The following is a 20,069-nucleotide window of genomic DNA, read 5'->3' as shown; positions in this document are numbered from 1 at the left end:
ACTCCTTGAACTGCTTGCAACCTACATCAGCAGTTTTGAAATTTTGGTACCAACATTCATTAGAGGTTTCCGGATTATTTTTAGAATAAGCTCTAATTAGAGTTTTTAACTTATCTTATAAAAATATAATTAAGAAAAAAACAATAGAACAAGAATCTGATATCCACAGATCTCTACTAGAAAACTAGCAAGCTGGGAAATATTCAGAAGAACTGCTCTGAAGAGTTGGAAAGGAAGGAAAACATTAGCAAAGAAATTAGCATCGCAATGCACTAGCAAATTAGTTCAGCTGTGGAGTTAAAATTCCAGGCTACCCACTAGCCTATGCAACCTTACCTTCTCTTTGCAAAAGAGTTGACCTGGAAGACCAATAGTTTCTGACGTGCAAAACTCATCTTCCCAACTATTAACACACTGTTCCCATTTTTGAATTTTAGAAGAGGCTTTCACTGGGATACTTGCACATGACAGGGATACCTTGCACAAGACTAAATATGCAGTTGCACCAGTTCACCTACCTGTTCATTTCCAAAGACAATGTCTGCAAATGTGTAATTTTCTGAGGGATAAAAAGAGAAGGCATTGTTTCAGCATCACGAGAAGTTACTTCAGCATACAGCATCCAAATGGTATTTTCTTCAAAACATTACCGTATTCAGGAGAAAACCTACCTTCCGAGTTTTTGCACCTTACTGCTTTAAAGCATAACTTCGCTCTCTCTCTGCTAGCAAGTTTAGTATCTGAAAGAAAAAGATTGCAAGATTTTTTCCCCCTCAGCATAATCAGATTCCCTCCTGATTAGCCAAAAGTCAGCCTTTAAAATCCACAAATAAAACACACACCGATGATACTCAAGAAGCACAACTAATCAAGCAGAGCAACTGCATGGTAGTAAAGATGTTGCATTTTCTGTGACTGTATGGTAGTAAAGAAGATGCATCTTCTGCTGACCCCTTCCATCTACTTCTAGAGCAGGAAGTGAGTCATAATACATAAAGATACAAAGACAGAAGGAACAGAAGACAAAAGATTCAGTTTTACATAAATGGTTCACCCTCAATATTAATACAAGAGGAATACATGCCTAGAGCAATTTTGATGTACATAAAATGTCAGCATACAAGTAATAATAATATTTGTCAGATACAGTAACAGCACTTTTTTTTGTCCAGGATAGTTAGCCTTTTCAAAAATTAGCAGCTTGTATTAGTTAAGGCAGGATACAGCAGTAGCAATTCTGGTATGTTTCTAATAAGTGACTAGAGCACTTATCAAATACTCCGTTGCTCAGTTAAATCTAACACTGATATAAATAACTAAAAGTAAAGGAACACTGAAACGTATTTCTTGTGAGGCAAGTTATAAGCCAACACAGACATGGATTTCTCTACCTCACAGAAATAATTTATCTGTAAGTTAAGCCTATTTTTAAAATTAATGATATCTGAAAGTTATCTGTCAATATACTTTTCTTGAAACACTAACAAAAGAAGGGCTGTAGTATGTTTGAAACAAAGTTTTTAGAAGTAAGTATTCTGAAAGCCAAATTGAATTCCTTGTATGATTCCTTTAACAGTCCTTATCACACAGAAGCAAGACTTGCCACCCTTTTGGTGATAAAGATACACACCTTTGTCTTCAGAGACGTTAACAGATTTTTGAAGCTTCCAGTGCTTGCTATTACTTGAAACTTGCACTATATGAAATTCTTTAACACCAGTCTCACTCTAAGGAAAAAACAAAAGTTATGTCAAATAAGACCAGTCACAATTGTGATGTTCCACAACACATTAAGTGTTCATTGCAAGGTGGCACTGTTAGAATCTTAATTTAACTCATTATTCACACCATCCATAATACAATACTAAGGAGAAATAAGGAGATTTAAGACCCACTGTAAGGTTAAACAACAGTCCCAGCTCACAGCAACTTCCAACTCCAGTAAACAAAGCCACACAAAGAGGAAACAAAAGATCCCCCAGAAAAATACCCACAAGCTAGTATTTTAGATTAAGACAACTATAAAAAAACCTAGGCTTTTAACTCCAATGCAGAACACTGTCGACAAGGCCACTTAGTTTTTAAGATTACTTTAGGAACATTGCTGGTAAATCCCAGAAATTCAAGAACTTTTTTTTTTTTATCATATATACACAATGAAAAGTAGCTTTCAGTGTTGGTTTCCTTCCTCAGAAAGGGCAAAGTGGTAGTGGAAAATTAAGTCACAACGTAATCTGATAACTTTGTAAGTACTTTATAAAACATCCCTTCCTCCTCAAAGGAGGATTGGACAACATTCACTTTCATAGCTGAAGAAAAAATGCCGAGTGCACACACCTTTGAAACAAAATGACAAATCAGGTCAGTGATTCCACTACCAGCTAAGTGTCTAGGAATTCTTTAAGCAGAGGATTCAATTACCTTGCTTTGAGCTTGAAAAAATGGGAGCAGGTTTACCAAAAAAATGAGTAAATTTAAATTAGTGTGGTATGACAGAATGAAGTATTTTAGTCTGCTTTGCTAAGTCAACAGATCACAACATATATGGATACAGACATATCTGTATTTGGATTATATTTGCAAAAAACATCTTTTAGAACTTGGTAATACATGTAAACACAGAAGCTTCCTTCAACTTGGAGCTTAAATTTTTGACTTCACAATACCACTTATTCCAGCAGTGTTTTCACTGAAAGGTTGCAGGGGGCACACATCTCGTTCAGAACTATCTTGAAAGCTGTGATCGTCAACAACATTCATTAATTTGGAATAAGTCTTCCTAAAAGAAAAAAGACTCCGGGCTACAGTACTGTAATTCACTTAGAACAGAGACAGTTATAAGCAGACTTCCAGAGAGTTGAGATATAACTTAATGTCAGCATTCTCTTCCCAACAGTAACTGGAATGATTAAATATGCAAGGTTTACTTAGCATTTGCAGAATAGTTGTAAAAAACCTTTTACTTAAGTCTTGGTTCTAGTGGTGACATTACACATCTGCTGAGATTTAGAACCGTATTATTAAAAATAAGAACTTACAGTATTGATATTTTCTACATCCACAAACACCAACATACTGTCCCCTCTGCCTTCTTCATCTTCAAGTGCATTACTTCTGCAGACAGTAGCTCGAATATGCAGAGACCGGCTAGTACAAATAACTGCAGTGTGCCTTAATACCCTATGACTAGGAAAAGTGGAAGAAAAAAAAAAAGAGACATTCTGAACAACCAGGACTGCTGTACAGAACTTGTCATCAGGAAGTTTAGCTTTTATGTTTGCCATCAATACTAAGGCCATTAGACAATTTATTCCTTTTAACCAGAGAGACACTTTTTAGGTTCCTATCAGAACTACATTATTTTTAATAGTCATGCTGCATGGGTAGTGCTGTTCAAACATGCAATCTCTTAGCCACTTTGAAATACTGGAGAAAGGTTCATAAGTTACCATGATAAAAAATACACCAAAAATATTTCTGGTGTAAGGTAACTGGCACAGTGAAAGCAAACAGGCATGTATTGGGAGAGGGATGTCACTGAACTATTTAATGCCACCACATGCTTTTTAAAATAGAGTTTTTGAGTAAATAAACCATAAGAGGTCCACTAGTTAGTCACATCTGCTGCATAAATATTTACTAAAAAGCATTTAGACAGAATACCACTGCATTCAACAAATTCCCCTGAACTGAGAATCTTGAAAGTTTACTTCTAGAACCATCACTACTCTGCCCTGCCTTTTTCCAGACAAGCTCAACTTCCAGGCCAGCAAGCCCTTTGTAAAAGTTATCTTCCTGTTTTTCTAATGATGAATAAACTTACATTCTTGGACACCATCAAACACATGAGCTTTTCCCACGTAGAAATTTGTGTTATCATAACTTTCACTTGGAAACATTAAAGGCATGTAAAAGTTTGACACACATTACCAACTAAATATGCTGAAACATCATGTAATACTTGTTTTGGGAGGGGAAGAATCAGTGGTTTCCTGAACTCTACTCAACATAACGTCGCAATCTACAGGATAAACTTAACAGTTTCGCAGTTAATCTTCAGAAAGATACACAGATGTCTGTGTAACTTTCAAGTGTCACAAACTAATCGTTTTTTGAAAATTTAAAAGCTATGCTCAGTCTACAAAGAGTACTGTTAAACAAGACCACATCACTTAAGTTTTCCTGGAAACTTCAATGTAGTAGGGAACAAATATATTCCCCAAACAACCACCTTCCATCTCTGAAACACCTTGCTTTCTGAATACTATGAACTCAGAGGAGAAATAAGTTCTATTCTTAAAAAAAAAAAAAAGGAAAGAAAAATAACTACATTGTAGGGGAACAAATTCCCTATTCCTACAGACTAGTTTAAAGCCAAATGAAAAGTTAACTGGCTTTTCAAAAGCTACAGAAAAATCTAAACAAAGGGTGCATTCGCATGGCTTTTAGTTTAATTTCAAGAACATGCCACTGATCCACTCTCTTGATCAACTCACTTTGCTTTGGTTTACATTACAGAGCAGTCTCACAGCACATGAACTTGGTTTCTTTCTCAGAACTAGCCTGGAAAACAAGCTCCAGCCACAAGCAGACATTCAGTCCATGCAACTAGAGCTTATCTGGAGTAGCCCTGCTCCCCACCATCATCCTGAATATGTACAGTAAAGACACTCAAGTATGTTGGTTTTGGCTGTAGTAAGAGTCCAGTTTCTTCACAGTAGCTGCTAAGGGGCTATGTTTTAGGTTTGTGCTGGAATCAGGGTTGGTAATAGAGGGATGTTTTCATTATTGCTGAGCAGCGCTCACAGAGTCAAGGCCTTTTCTGCTCCTCACACCACTCCGGCAGCGAGCGGGCTGGGGATACACAAGAAGCTGGGAGGAGACACAGCCAGGACAGCTGACCCCCACTGACCAAAGGGATATTCCATACCATATGATGTCACGCTCAGCAATAAAACTAAGGAGGAAGAAGGTACAGGGGACATTTGGAGTTACAGCATTTGTCTTAAATAACACATGATGGAGCCCTGCTTTCTTGGAGATGGCTGAACACCTGCCTGCCAATGAGTAGTAGTGAATGAATTCTTTGTTTTGCTTGCGTGGCTTTTGCTTTACCTATTAAACTGCCTTATCTCAACCCACAAGTTCTCACTTCTACCCTTCCAATTCTCTCCCCCATCCTGTCAGGGGAAAAGGAGCAAACAAGCAGGCATGTGGAGCTTAGTTGCCAGCTGTGGTTAAACCACACCAGGTCCCCAGCTCTGATTACAGATCCACTCTGTCTGCACAGCTTCTTAAGGTGGGCAGAGACACATTCTCCAGACAAACAAATCTAGCACATGCAGCTCCATCATAAATTTCTCTCCCAGAAAATTAAGTAGTAACATTCATTAAATCTGTGGCCATTATTCTTAGTGGGCTAAAAACTAAATCTAGACAAAGCCTGTGGCAACTTTCTCAGCTCTAGCTATGAGCTCCAACAGCTGCAAGGTAGCAATGCAAGAACAGTATTTCCAGAAGAGTGAAAGAGAAGGGATAAAGAGACAGTCTTCATTTCTGAATTTGGCTGTTCGCTAGATTGCTACACTAAGGCTTCCTGAACACTGATCTCCACTTTCTGAACAAAGGCCTATTCAGCCCAGAATCTTTGAAGAACAGGTTTCTCAAAAAAGTTATCTTCTGAGCCTTCTTAGCCTGGGACATGAGTGGGATTTGGGAATAAGTGAAACAAAGTCAACTTGCTACCTTTCAAGTTAAGTTCAAAGAAAGCACTATTTGTTAGCTTGTGGTGTCAAATTTGACTGTCCACTGTCTCAAAATGGTCTAAAAAGGAACAATACAACAGCATGCAAGTCAAACTTGGTATTTAAACTCTTCAAAGAGAATAACTTTCATCATAGTACAGTTACTAACCACATTCTAATGAAGAGCAAGACCTTTTGTTCAAAGTATACAAGATTGTTTTATAGCATGCAGAAACACTTAACGAGTTTTTCCTCCCTATGCCTCAGAAAGATGTGCTTCCAGAGAAATTAAATACGAAGAGTTTGTATTAACGTTATTCCATTAATCCTCCTTCTACTAAATAATTTTAGTAATTACCACTTCGATAGAAGTGTAGGCTATGTAATTTCATACGGAAATTAGATCCTATAGGAGAAAAAATTATTGCTTAGAATAGCAGATAACCAGCCACATTTACACCATCACAGCAAATGACAGAAATTCAGTAAAATTTACAGGTATGCTTACAACATTTATAATGTGTCCAATAAGCATGACAAAAAAGTAGATAAAAAACTTACCACATTTTTGAGTGTCTTTTAATACTTTCATAGTAAAACAAAAAGTTAATTTCATGAACACCTTCCTCATCTGGTCCCCGTAACCACATTGGCAGCTGAACTGAAGCCCCAGGAAGAAGAACAGCATCAGGAAGTGGGACGTGTATTACTTCAGGCTGACCTCCTGTGCCAACCCCAAAGTCTACAGAAGAAGCTGAAGACAGCAGTGCTGTACGCACAGAGGTAGGATCCGTCACAACAGTCTTGTAAGCACTACAGTTTTCAGAAGCTGAAGGACTTAGTGGCGTTAGAACAGCAGTATTTCCACCAAAAGTAAAGAATTCTGGATGCTTGGACACAACCTTCAGTGCGGTAAGAGGACACTTGCTTACATTCACAAATTCTACATATGCTTTTCTGATTTCTCCACAGAGAAGCCCTGTAGGAAAATTTATAAAGAACACCTGTATGGGAGAGAACAGGAGAAAAAAAAACCTGAATGCTGAACCACATTGCGATTGGGCATGAATACAACAATGAACATATTTAAACTATATTGCTCTCTACAGCTTCCTGAGGTGGGCAAGTGGAGAGGGAGGCGCTGATCTCTTCTCCCTGGTATCCAGTGATAGGACATGTTGGAATGGCTCAAAGCTGCACCGGGGGAGGTTAAGACCAGACATCGGGAAGCATTTCTTTACCGAGAGGGTGGTCAAACACTGGAATGGGCTTCCTAGAGAGGTGGTCAATGGCCGAAGCCTGTCATGTTCAAAAGGCATTTGGACAATAACTTTAACATGCTTTTACTTCTGGTCAGCTTTGAATTGGTCAGGCAGCTGGACTAGATAATCATTGGAAGCTCCTTCCAGCTGAACTATTCTATTCTGTAGAGTGTTGTCATTAACCAGTTAATCAGGTCATTTTAACAACCCTCGTAAAGAAAACCACTGTGTTTTAATTAACCAACTTGAAGAACTATTCTAGATGAATGGGAAGCAAACAGAAAAAAGCTTCTTTGCCTACTCCTTCTCACTTTGAAATTTGGCTACAAAAGCTATTGCCAACTAAAATTCAAAATGGAATATAACAAATTCAGAAGGATATTAATCTGGGGGCTTCAAACTTCACTTGAAAAAAAAACCCACACAAGATTGGCGCTGACAGATCAGAAATTAACTGGAAAGATTCAGACATAAACAAAGTCTAAGACTTCATTGTTAGAATTACATTTATAAGCTCTAGGTTCAGTTATTTGCTCAAAACTGCCAACAGAAAGTAGCTGCATACCTCCAACAAAGGCATTTCTTCCGTAATAATGGGATCTAAACGTCGATCAGGTCCATATTTAATAGACGTTTTTTCTTCTTTTGTGTTATTAAGTCGAGGCCCTTGGATTTCTAAATCTTGCCGTCCTCGTACAGATAACCCATTGGAGACAAACTTTCCTGAAACAATTTTTAAAAAGGTTGATTTTTTTTTTAAAGTAATTCCTAACTTTTTTCTGAGAAGTGATCCAAAGCTCCCTACCCAATCTCAAAAATCATTTTGATTTTTCTGTTATTGGGCACATGCAGTGTTCATTGATTAAGCAGCATCACTGACAAAGAGCTATTCAAAGCTTACTGTCACACGTAACGCATTGCTGTTGCAAGTTCAGACAGCCAGTTATCCATTATCCAACCTACTCTGCCCTTTTATAGAAGGGTCACCTGAAACATTTTTATTTCCTTCAAAGACAGGCCACCACCCTCCAAATGTTTTTTATTCCAAAGGTTTACAGTTTGTAGATAGCTAACCAAGTTTCATTATTTCTTTTAGATGCTTTCAAACATATGCTTTAATGCCCGTTTCTCCCCACAACTAAATTTTCCCTGTGAGAGAGTTGCAGATGAGTGACTCAAAACAGATCAAGTAACATGCAATAAGACATTTATATGATAATATAAAGGAAAGAACCAAAATAAAGTCAAGATGCTAAACAAATAATTATGCCAGCCAAATTTAAACTTGGGAATCTACGCAAAGAACTTCATTTAGACAAAAGTTGAAAGCTAACAAAGCAAAAAGACTCAGAAGAAAAATGAACGGCAAAGGAATCGGTGAAAGCTGTTATAGATTCAACATAGCATAGATGGTATCTTTAAATTCTGATTATGTTTTTTAATGGCTTCAGAATTTCCAGATTTAAAAGGAACAATAAGTATGGTTTGGCAGAGGTTACTTTCTTTCTAATGGGATTCCTACAGGTGACAATTCATTCTTTTCCTGTTCTAGTTGTTTCTACATCCTTACCTGAAGGAAGGCCTTGCATCATGATATTCAAACGTTAAACACTAGAATTTAGTTCTATGCCATGTCTCCCCCTTCCAGAGACACAAAGCTTAAGGGAGTAACGCACTTACCTGTCTGTAATCCAACAGAAGGATCTATCCCATCTAATGTCACAGCACCCTGAACAGTGCCAAGATTATAAACGACTCCCAGAATATGTAGCTCCCCTGTTTGATGGGGAAAGAGCTTTAGTCTTGCCTGTGGAGATATGTTAAATTTTTGTTGTTGTTGCTACTAGAAAAAAGTATTATTACATTTAAATGTCCCAATTGCTAAAGACACTCACAGCTGTATTTACTTTATAGTTGTGTCAGATGTAACTGCATACAATAACTACAGGTCATTTACTGGATTCAAAGTTTCATATACACAGAATTTATCAAAGTCCACAGCTAAGAGGTGCTCATTACATTAGGAAAGAATCCTAAATTTTAACAAAAATTAACATTAACAGAGGCAGAATCAGAGAATAGTTGAACTTGGAAAGGACCTCTGGAGGTCATCTCGTCGAGCTTGCCTGCTCAAGTAGGGCCACCTAGAGGCAGCTGCCCAGGACCACGTCCAAATGGCTTTTACCATCTCCAAGGATGGAGACTGCACAATCTCTCTGGGCAGCCCTTGCCCAGTGCTCAGTCACCATCAAAGAAAAAACCCAAAACTGTTTCCTGATGTTCACGGGGAGCCTCCCATGTTTCAGTTTGTGCCCACTACCTCTCGTTTTGTCACATCCTCCCTTCAGATGTTTACAGACACTTGATGAGATTCAGAAGTTCTAGTACTTCATGTATCAGTAAAGTCTTCCACAAGTTTAGCATTAAGTTCAGATCATAACAAGTCTGAACTCCACCCTGAAGTTCAACACTGAAAAGACTATTTTTAAAACAAAGTATAATACTTACCACTTTTGTCTCCTCACTATTAATTAAAAATTCTGCTATTGCTTCAGTTCCTATCATATCATCATCGCACGTTCCCTGAAAAGAAGGAACAGCTTTTTCAGATACTATTACTCCTAGGCAGAAAGACTGCCATAAATATTACTTCCCACACCTTTTCTAAAGTGCTTAAGGAAAAAAAAAAAGCACACAAGTTTCAAACTGCAGGCAGTTAGGACCAGTAAGTGTTGTATGCCCAGTTTCTCAGGCTTTTTGAATTAAAGAAGCAGCCAGACAGCTCAGTGAACATTTACTTGAGAGAAATTTAAGATTTATCACTGTAAATTGGAACCATTCCCAGTCAATTTCACTAATGCTCACAGAATTATTTATTATACCATTAAAGTAGCAGTTCAGAGCAGAACAGAAGGGAAAGAGTATGGTAATCCTTGAGGCTTATTTATATGAAACCGTATTCATAACTCTGGTAAACACAGCACCTTTAGAGATCACTGTTCCAAATGCTTTTGGCCAGGAAACCAAAATTTACTGTAACATTCAGTATTAGAACACATTAAAACCTTAAAAATATGAATGTGAGAACAGCCCTTCAGAAGGAAGTTTTGGCAATATTAGCTGAAGTGTTAAATTAAACAGTAGTATCTAAAGTATTCAAAACATTAGTTTTTATTACAATAAATTTTTGTTTTTCTTCTAATCAAGATACCACGATGTTCCTATGTCATACCAGACAGTCTTTTTCACTACATACAGTAGCTCGAATAATAAAAAGGTATTTGATAATATACCTATTGACACTGTAAGTCATTTCTGCTGGTCAAGGCTAGCGTGACTCAAAATAGATGTACTACACATACAATGAAATGCTGGAAGTATTTTGCTTTGCATTAAGCTTTACAATACTCATTACTGTATGTTTGTTAACTTGATTGCTTTGTGCCCTATGGATCTAGGAAAACCTAAACAATGCATAAAGAAATTCAATAGCTACTCTTTTTTTGCATTTTTTTTTAAATTTACACTTAAACCAGCTGTTTTCATATTACAGATTTTTGAAGACTTAAGTTCATATATACTCTAGAACTGTAGCTGTATGATTTTGGTTGGATGAGGATGAAGCTTTCCTTACCAGCTCTTTTGTTTCTCCATCATGCTTTGCATTGAAGTCTTTAGGTTGAAACTTCCACAGTAATGAAAGGTCAGTCAAAAGAAGTGGAACTTTCAGAGGGTTTCGGAAGGACACTTCAACAGTTATTGGTTCTATTAAAAAAGTGCAAGAAAGTAATGACAACAGGCTATCCTCACCACAATCTGAAGGTTCACTTAACTCAAACCATTCTTGTGCAAACAACTTGTACAAGAACATTAGTTTAAGTCTACAATAACACAGGAAATACCGTACATATTTATCTAATTCACTTTATTTCTGAAGTGTATAAATCTTAACTTTACCTTCTATCACAGCAAGTGGAAATCTGGAGTTATCTGAGTAGCGATTTAAACAGAACTGTGTTGGTTGAAAGTTTGAAGGTATTATTCCTTTGTTTATCACAGAAACAATCTGCTCCTCGAGTTCCTTCCACTGTTGTGATGATTCCGAGTCATACTCCTGATCCAGACTTACATGCGTAGCTGCCTGCTTTTCACCTAGTATGAGTAAGACAATCTTAGAAGATGAAAACAGTGGCACGTAACAGTTGCAACGCAGGGCTGCACTGGCAATTTGGTAAGTATTGTTAAAATATCTTAAATTCTCAGTCACTGTCATTTTTATGTTACAGTTGACTTAAGTCACAGAATTGCAAGACATTTTCAAATATACACATGGAAGACAATAGTGAGGATAATTTGAGTATAGTTCTATTTGCAAATTTTGGAAACCCAAGATTTTAGCATGTTACATGGTATACTCAGTTTACAGATTATTTTTACTTTTTGACAGAATACAGACCCACAGTAGAGCCCTGGTTTACATAAGAATTTCCACTCAGCTTACTTCACATTCAGCAATCACAGAGTTTCAAACATTTCATCCAAGAGAAAGTTAACTGTAAAGCTAATTTCTAGCATTGGCAATAGCATCTAGCATTTGCTAAAACATTAATAACCCCTTTCATGAAGTTCATTACAGACTTGCATTGAAGCTTTCCATCTATGAAAAACAGTGGAAGTCGGCACATCCATGAATGCAGATTTCATATTTACACTGTAAGTCTGAAGACATCTAGCGAGTAGGTACTAAGCTTAAGCTTTTCTTTTGAAATCTGATTTAAGAAGTTACCTTGTCACGTTAATTTTACATAATGATAGATTTTTTTATTTTTTTTTTTTTACATGACACCAACTCTTGCATATATTTTGTTTCCATAAGCAAGGGAATTTAAGCTGTTTACATAAAGTTTTCTAACCTTCTGCTGGTCTTCGATCATGCCCAAAGAAAACACGGGTTGCTGAGCTGTTAATATATGGTAAAGGAAGCTGTGGCAAGGGACCATCAGGTGACAGCTGGGTTACGTTCTGGAGCAAAGGAGGAAAACGGTGTCATGCCATTATACAAATACATAATGTACATTACCAATAACTGAATGATAAGGAAGCCAAGTTATAAGCAGTCAAAGTTTGAACAGGTGGTATTTTTAAAATGGAATTAATCATTTCAATTAACTGTTTTGATAGTTTCTTCTGCTTTGACAGACTGAAGTGGTATTTTTTTCCTTCAGTAAGAGTTTAAAGTTCATGAAAACTTTATGGAAAAAGGATAATAATGATCTAATCAGTATTGTGGCTGCATGGCTGTTACAAGCTTTATTTGATGCAAAGCTTGACTCTCTAACTCAGAATTCGATAAGCTATGTTGACTACACCACCACCATTACACAAGACTTACCACAGCTAAGCTCTGGACTCAAACACCAGCCTCAAGTAAGGTCTACCATAACTTGTAAAGACCACAGAAATTCTGTTTACAAGCTTTAAAAGACAGTAAGTAACTATACAGCTGCAAGTTGTGTGGTGAGGTGATATCAGCACTAAACACCCAATAATGTACATAGTATACTGCAATCCAGAATCACTCACAAACTTACAGCCAACTTGATGAGTCACTTCATCTATAAAAACCCATACTAATTAATAAAATTCACTACAACATGGATGGAGAGTACTTTATAGTACCAGAAAAGGTGACAGAGCTAGCCAGTCTTTATTAAATATTTATTATAATGATTTTTGAGGCTTTTGATAAATTGATCAAAACATAACAGATCCAATTCTTCTGAAAGAAACAACTATCACAAACTGCAATTTGGCCATGACCCTCAAAAGGAAGAATTCATTTTACTGTAATAAAAACACATAAAAAGTATCACACTAATATGCATTAGTGGAAGTACACTTAATACACACTAGATGCAGAATATTTGGGTTTTTGAAGCCTAAAGTAAAAAATGAACACATTAACTAGATAAAACGACCCTGGAACAAAGCAGGTATGACAGAAAAATCATTTAATGACTTCATAAAAAGTTACTGGTAATAAACTTACTGATTACTCAAGGAATAAAGACAATGAAAAGTCACTTACCTTATAAACATAAAGATATTCTCTTAAAAAAGCTCCTTGCTGAGCTGGAGGTTGTTTACTATCGTTGATCAAAATATGCCTGAAGGCAGACACAGCATTGTCAAGCTGACGAAGTGTAAAGGACTGGCGACCAATAGTGAAATTAATGTGGTCTTCTGCAAGGGACCAGCCTTTCCCTTTGTAAACCTGCATGGCTTGACAGTAGCAACGTAAGGCATGTTTTTTCTGCAAGAAAAAAAAAAAACAACAAGATTATTTCTCAAATAATCCCATTAGCCACTCATTGCAATTGTAACATTAGGAAGATTGAACACTAAGTCAGAAAAAGCTATTGAAGTTTTTACCACCACCCCCACTATGCTGAGTAATGTTTGCAGATCTGTACCTCATCGCACATGGTCAACACTAATCTAAGTACAGAAGTGTTGGTTCCTACAGTACAGAGCCTAGCCTGCAGATTAAATTCACTTTTTTCAAAGACTAGTGTAACAGGCAGTAAGTTACAAAAGCTAAATCACAAGAGAAGACTCTTTCTAAAATAGCGTTCTGCATTGCTTTAGGACTGGCTGAAGTCTACATAGCTCTACCGCCAAGCCTCAGGACATAAACTAGATTTAACACATTTAATTTCACTCCATAACTGAACTTCCAGTGTGATACTTCTAGTCAATTGTTGCTCAGTAGCCAGGCTACAGACAAAATCCATGCAAAGCAAACCAACAAAACCACAGCCTTACGGTACACAGAAGACAAAATTACCAATCACATCACCCATTGGGAGATAGATGCTCTGCTCCCAGTCAGCTCCACAGTTCCTTTCCTGTAGCTACATTGGGACCAGGGCATTCAGTCGCAAGTCTAGGTATTGAACATCTACAAAGACATTCACTGTACTGGCAAGTCTTAGCTTCTAAAAAAAGGGAACAGCATTCCCTTATTTACAGCTGTAATGGGAAAAATCTAAGATATGTTCAAATTGGTATAGTGATGACACCAGAGTACAATCAGTAAATCCTTAACATCAGCAGATATTACTGACACTTTAAAATATGGTATTACAGTATGCAGCTGATCAGCCTGCCTGACTTCCCTTCAGCAGCATTTAATATTTTGGTGTCTCTAAGGATATGGCGGGGGGGGGACCCTACATTTACTGTAACACTGCAGAAGTATCCCTTGGAAACCAGAATCCCTACAAGAATTAGACACAAACAACAAGAGACCTGTTACATGAAGACAAAGTCAAAGCTTTACAAAATGCACGCGCTTTCCCAGGCAAAGGAGTAAGACATAAAAGAATAAATAAAAAAAACTGTGATCAACAGCTCCCTGTCAGTACTATTGTCATAACAATAGACAGGGAAACTACTACATGAAGAAAGCCAAGGAGGGGGGGAACATTCCTACTATTCTTCACACATGTGATTTTAAATACAGAAGTCAAGAGTACAATACTTTCTGTGGCCCTTATCAGGGCAAAAACAAGATTAAAGTAGAATGGAAAACATCCCCCAAGACCACAGGGCTTTGTTTCAAACCGAATTCTGATGCCTGGGTTCTCCTGTATTACCAATTCGCAATACAAACCTGTTCTACCACAGGTTCACAGCTTATCAGTAAACTGAAATTGACTGTATTCAGGAACAGCCCCATAACTGGACTCCAGTGACTACCCTCAGCAGGAATCAAGCACAAGCTATCTTTAGAGAGTCTATCCCAAAACTGTGGCAGAAATAAAGCACGCAAGTTATGTCCAAACTTTTGAGTTTATTTACCAGTTAGAGCTGCCTGCGCAGCAATGTGAATGGAAGTAAAACCAATCTGATTTCTATTGGTTTAATTGCTACTTAAGTCTAAGCAGCCATAAAGAGATGCTTTAGTTTGTCTTGTAGTAACTGTTCATACACCTGTGCCTCCACTAAAAAGCCCGTGGTTAAGGCACCAGGAAAAACAGATATCTAAATTTTGCTATTATTATAATAAATTAAAAGTTTAACAAATCTTAACTCCTACAACTCACTCTTCTCTCAAGAGCAAAAACACTCCTTTGCCCAAACAAAAAGCCTTATATTTCACTGTGTATAAGACTGAGACCCAGAGATGCAAACACACATCACTTCAGTTTCGAGTCAGTGATCTTCAGCATTACTTCAAATACAGAAGTAAAAGACTATGCTGATCAACACAGAAGTCATTTTCAGAAGATCACACAGCTGAATACTTCTGACTAATACAAAAGTGTCAGAAGCCAGGCATCTTTTTCCAGACTAATGACACATTTAACACGTTTTTCAGAATAAGTATCAAATACTGAGCATATTTTCCCTGTGGAAAGATAATACTTACCTGGCCTGCTTTACTAAACCTATGGCCAGCCAGTATCATATGAAATGCAAATTTTCTAACCATCGGACTTCTCATGTTTATGAAGCAGTGTGCTGCCTGCTCCAACAGAAGTGCGCTGCGAAGATCTGAATCCTATTTAAAAGCAAAAAGGAGAATTAACCTCAAAGTTGAATACAAACATGATGATAACAGTGGCCTTTTTTTAATGCTAACAGGGAAAATAGGCTGTAACAGTGCTGTGAAGCTGAAGATTCTTTTATATAAAAACATTTATGTATATGTGTGCAGATAAAAGAAAAAAGGCTAAAAGTATTTTTCACTTTGTTATATGTATAGTGTTCAATACCAAACACGCTGGTAGTTTTTCCCAGTGAAGATATTTACATATCAACCTGTTTCAGTATAAGTGACAAGTGTTCAAGGCCAGGCTGGATGAGGCTTTGAGCAGCCTGGTCTAGTGGGAGGTGTCCCTGCCCATGGCATGGGGGTTGGAACTAGATGATCTTTAAGGTCCCTTCCAACCCAAGCCATTCTGTGATTCTGTGACAAAAGAAATATTTTCTGCTTTTTCAGTTACTCATGCTACTGTTTCTAACACTTAACCATTAGCTCTAAAGCAGTACCTTTTCCCCCTCCCTCCCCCTGCAGAAGTTAAGGCTAGAAATAAAAAATAAGAGCTTTACTAGGATGAAGGAAAAATAGAGGGAGCAGTGGAACTTAGTGAATTTGTATCACAAGAAGCAGGATGATTTCTTAATAGTGTACAATTTCTTATTATTACGCCCTTCTCTTCTCATGCCAAGGCACAGCTGTATTCAACCAATCAGAACAGAATCTACTTGATTTTACCACAACTGAATTCCATGCTATCAGTGTGGTCCAAGTATGTCTCTTGACTACAAATACACTCAGAGATACCTATATAGTATCCTGTGAAGATTTTCCTTGCAACTGCCAAAAGGCACCACAAGCATAATACATATAATTTTAAGTTGTAAAATGATTGCGCAGAGCCAATACTACTTAAATTCCTTGCTTAAATAACTTCTACTGTTCATATAAATTTTAGTAGCAAGCTTAAGTTGAAAGGGCAAGAATAAAGCTACAAAGGCACTTGATAGAGAAACTTACAGAACTAAGCAAATTTATTCGATGCTTAATCTATCCCAGGAAAAAAAATCTCAGAAGCATCACATCTGGTGCAGCTGGCCACAAAGACAGAACTAACTGCCAGTTAGACTTTCCTCTCAAGCTGCATAGAAGACACTATACCTTTTTGGTATTACATTTGTTTCACTCTTTTTCAAGCAATACCCTTTCTGGGCTATTAGAAGTTAATTCCATGCTTAATTTCCACCATTTAATATTACAGAAGTGTTCAGACTAGCTTTCACTTACACAGTAAGATTTTAATGATTCATAACAGCTGAGCTCCAGTAATGCCTTAGTTACTTAAACTATACAGCACTTCTGATTATATGTGGGATAGTACCCATTATGGCTCCGGCAAGCCACGCTAATACTTTTAACCTGTGAGTTCTTAAACTGAAAGTATGCCACACAAGAGCTAAGCAGATGTCAAAGAAATCCAAAGATAACAAATGCACATTTGGATATGTAAAGAAGTCAAGCAAATCATTTGACTAGAAAGAAAAAGAGTAACAGTACTAGTTTCTTCCCTTGAAGCGTAAACAGAGTTTTCTTCGCTTCATGCTTTACAGCAGCTCATTTGCTACCTTGGGCTAGCAAACATCACAGAACAAAAATTAGAATGTAACCTAGAAGTGCTTGGGTAAATAAACAAAGGGGGAAGGGCAGGAGTGGAAAAAGCTACTAAGTGTTTTACCTCACTGGTTAAACGAATCAGAAGAGCAGCTGCTTCTGAATATTTGCTTTGACTTTTTAAGATTTCAGCACTAAGCAGCACACAACGTTCAGCCAGAACCATGTTCCTAAAGTAAAAAACATAAATGTGTTAATAAATATTTATCAAAATAAACCATGGAAAACTTTTCACCTCAAAACTGACAAATTTTCTCCACATCACACCAGACTGATGTTCTATTGTTTATCCTTCTTAAATTAAAAGATATGAAAGTTCATCCCCTGCAAAACAACCACATACAGGTTGACACAGTTTCTTATCCTACTATTACAGTAGCTTTTCAAAAGTCAAAGCTAGAGAGCATTTTAGAGGACAGTACTGTATTTATAAGAATACCAACTAAAATGATCAAACCAACTAAGCGATCTGATAAACAAGAAGTCCAATAGCCAGAAACAAGCTGTGCTGGGTTGACCACGCTGCTCTATCACATCCCCTCCTCAGCAAGACTCAGGGAGAAAGTTACATTAAAAAGCTCATGTGCCGAGATAAGGACAGGGAGATCACTCACCAGTTACAGTCACAAGCAAAACAGACTTGGTTTGGGGAAGACTAATTTATTGCCAATCAATAACAGAATAGGATAGCAATAAATTAAAAACAAAACTGGAACACCTTCCCTCAACTCCTCCTTCTTCCCAGGCTCAACTTCACTCCCAACTCTTCTACCTCATCCTCCTGCCAAGCAGGGCAGAGGGACACAGAAAAGTAGTTGCAGTTAGTTCCTAACATTTCATCTCTGCTGCTCCTTCCTCCTCATGTTCTTCCCCTGCTCCAGTGCAGTGTCCCTCCCACAGATAGAGTTCTTCAAGAATTGCTCCAGGATGGGTCCTTTCCATGGGGTACAGTCCTTCAGGAACAGACTGTTCCAGTGGGGGTTCCCCATGTGTCCCAGCTCCTGACAGGAATCTGCTCTGGTGTAGACTCTCCACAGGCTGCAGCTTCTTTCAGGGCACATTCACCTGTTCCGGCGCTGGGTCCTCCACGAGCTGCAGTGTGGATCCCTGTTCTACTGTGGTCCTCCATGGACTGCACAGGGACAGCCTACTTCACCATGGTCTTGTCCACCAGCTGCAAGGAAGCACCTCCTCCCCCTACTTCCTCATTGACCTTGGTGTCTGCAGGGCTGTTTCTCTCATTTCTCACTCCTCTCTCACAGCTGCTGCTGTTTTTACCCTTTCTTAAGTATGTCACAAAGGCATCACCAGCACCACTCACAGGTTGAGACTTGGGCAGCAGCAAGACCACTTTGGAACTGGGTGAGAACTGTCTCTGTCCAACAGAGGGGCAGCTCCTGCTGTGTTCTCCAGAAGCCACCCCTGCAGCCACCCCACTACCAAAATCTTCCAAGTAAATCCAATACACAAGTTCAATAAGCACTCTGTTCAGAACAGCACAGATCCCCTTCCAATGTTATCCCAGCTAAACTAACACATCTTACTCTATAAAAAGTTACCATCATTCTGTGATCTTTTAGTCATCTGGCACTATCACTGTGCAGGGGAAGAAAGTCGAGCCACCAGGTCTTTCAACTTTCATTGGATCAGTATGAAAGTAAACAACATACTTGCAGATATCTCGATAGGTCTGAATCGCTGTTTCCATATAGTGAGCAGGATACGGTCTAGGAGCTCCAGGTTGAAGAAAAGCTGATACTGCTGCCATTTCCTACAAGTGAAATTCAGTACTGTCACTGTAGTTTTTTTTCAAAAAAACTGTAAGCCTCAAAGTGCTGAGGAACATGTTTCCGTTACTCATTCAAGGTCATCATATAATCAGTTACTTGCATATAGAAGTGTATCCAACCCACTATAACTGATAAAAGGTTTAATAAAATAGCCTATTTATGGCTCTGCTTGTAATTAACTAGACATCAGTAAAAGAGTTATACACACTCACAGAAGTGTTTTCAGTTGATGGTACCCTCAACACTATGCAGAAGCATTGATTCAGTACTGCCTTACAAGTCCAAGAGGTAATTTCATATTGCAGGAACAATCTTTCTGATAAAGTAGCACTATTTTAAGATGAGGACTGTTTTCTGAGTTTTGCTTAAATGAAGTTACATTCTTAGCTTCCAAGGAAACACTTGTAAAACGTGCACTCTGAAATTTTACTTCTTTACTTACGGGGTGAAGATAGGATAGCAAAGTTTTCCTGCAATAAGACTAAGACTTGTAGGTTGCAAAAATTCATAATTAAGACCTCTACAAACCATTCATTAAGAAATTAAGATAACTTTTCAGAGTATCCAAATGCAGAGCAACTCTCTGTAGTGCAAAAATAGACATTTATGTAAAGGTTTTACATCAAGATGGGACAGTGTATACAAGAATGCTTCCATAGCTCTACAATGTAAAGTTTCAAATTTAATCAAGCTAATCAGACTAAAGCCTACAAGACAGTTTCTAACAATTGTTAAAACAAGCTTATTTTCCCCCAGTGCTCCCATTTATCTTATTGAAAATTATTTTAGTCACATATATCTTCACTCTCAAGAGAAATCAATGAATGAGTATGTGTTTACAGTGAAGTTCAGTAGTGACAGACTCAAACTGTATCACTCAAGAGTCTTAACCAAAAAGAAGGTACAATACCATATTTATAGTGACATAGTCTTGACTTCCTGGCAAATAAGTATTTTGCCGAAGTCTAAAAGAGATATTATAAAATCATTTCACACCTGTTTGAGTTATCAGACTACAAGTTTAAAGATCCATTTTGCTGGAGGTTGCTCCTTTCAT

The 20,069-nt window shown here is 37.7% G+C and overlaps 1 protein-coding gene across 8 annotated transcripts in view; it reads right to left on the bottom strand.

Annotated features, from left to right (window-relative positions):
* TRAPPC8 (trafficking protein particle complex subunit 8) overlaps nt 1–20,069 on the bottom strand; it is a 56,848-nt gene that overhangs the window by 15,636 nt on the left and 21,143 nt on the right. For 6 of the 8 annotated variants that reach the window (XM_054193412.1, XM_054193408.1, XM_054193411.1 and 3 more), the window contains 15 exons: nt 18,893–18,993; nt 17,287–17,392; nt 15,441–15,572; nt 13,095–13,319; nt 11,920–12,028; nt 10,964–11,158; nt 10,641–10,771; nt 9,515–9,589; nt 8,687–8,813; nt 7,572–7,729; nt 6,306–6,748; nt 3,039–3,186; nt 1,631–1,727; nt 672–740; nt 519–559 (listed from right to left, as the gene is read on the bottom strand). In XM_054193412.1, coding sequence (XP_054049387.1) covers nt 519–559; nt 672–740; nt 1,631–1,727; nt 3,039–3,186; nt 6,306–6,748; nt 7,572–7,729; nt 8,687–8,813; nt 9,515–9,589; nt 10,641–10,771; nt 10,964–11,158; nt 11,920–12,028; nt 13,095–13,319; nt 15,441–15,572; nt 17,287–17,392; nt 18,893–18,993 — 2,157 coding nt within the window. Of the gene's footprint in view, nt 1–518; nt 560–671; nt 741–1,630; nt 1,728–2,649; nt 2,780–3,038; nt 3,187–6,305; nt 6,749–7,571; nt 7,730–8,686; nt 8,814–9,514; nt 9,590–10,640; nt 10,772–10,963; nt 11,159–11,919; nt 12,029–13,094; nt 13,320–15,440; nt 15,573–17,286; nt 17,393–18,892; nt 18,994–20,069 lie in introns of those variants that run through there. The other 2 variants (XR_008465127.1, XM_054193414.1) reach the window with 2 other exon arrangements.

Source organism: Rissa tridactyla, chromosome 2 (assembly GCF_028500815.1).
Source record: "Rissa tridactyla isolate bRisTri1 chromosome 2, bRisTri1.patW.cur.20221130, whole genome shotgun sequence".
In the NCBI taxonomy this organism is placed as follows: domain Eukaryota; kingdom Metazoa; phylum Chordata; class Aves; order Charadriiformes; family Laridae; genus Rissa; species Rissa tridactyla.
This window is presented reverse-complemented; position numbering and strand designations above follow the sequence as displayed.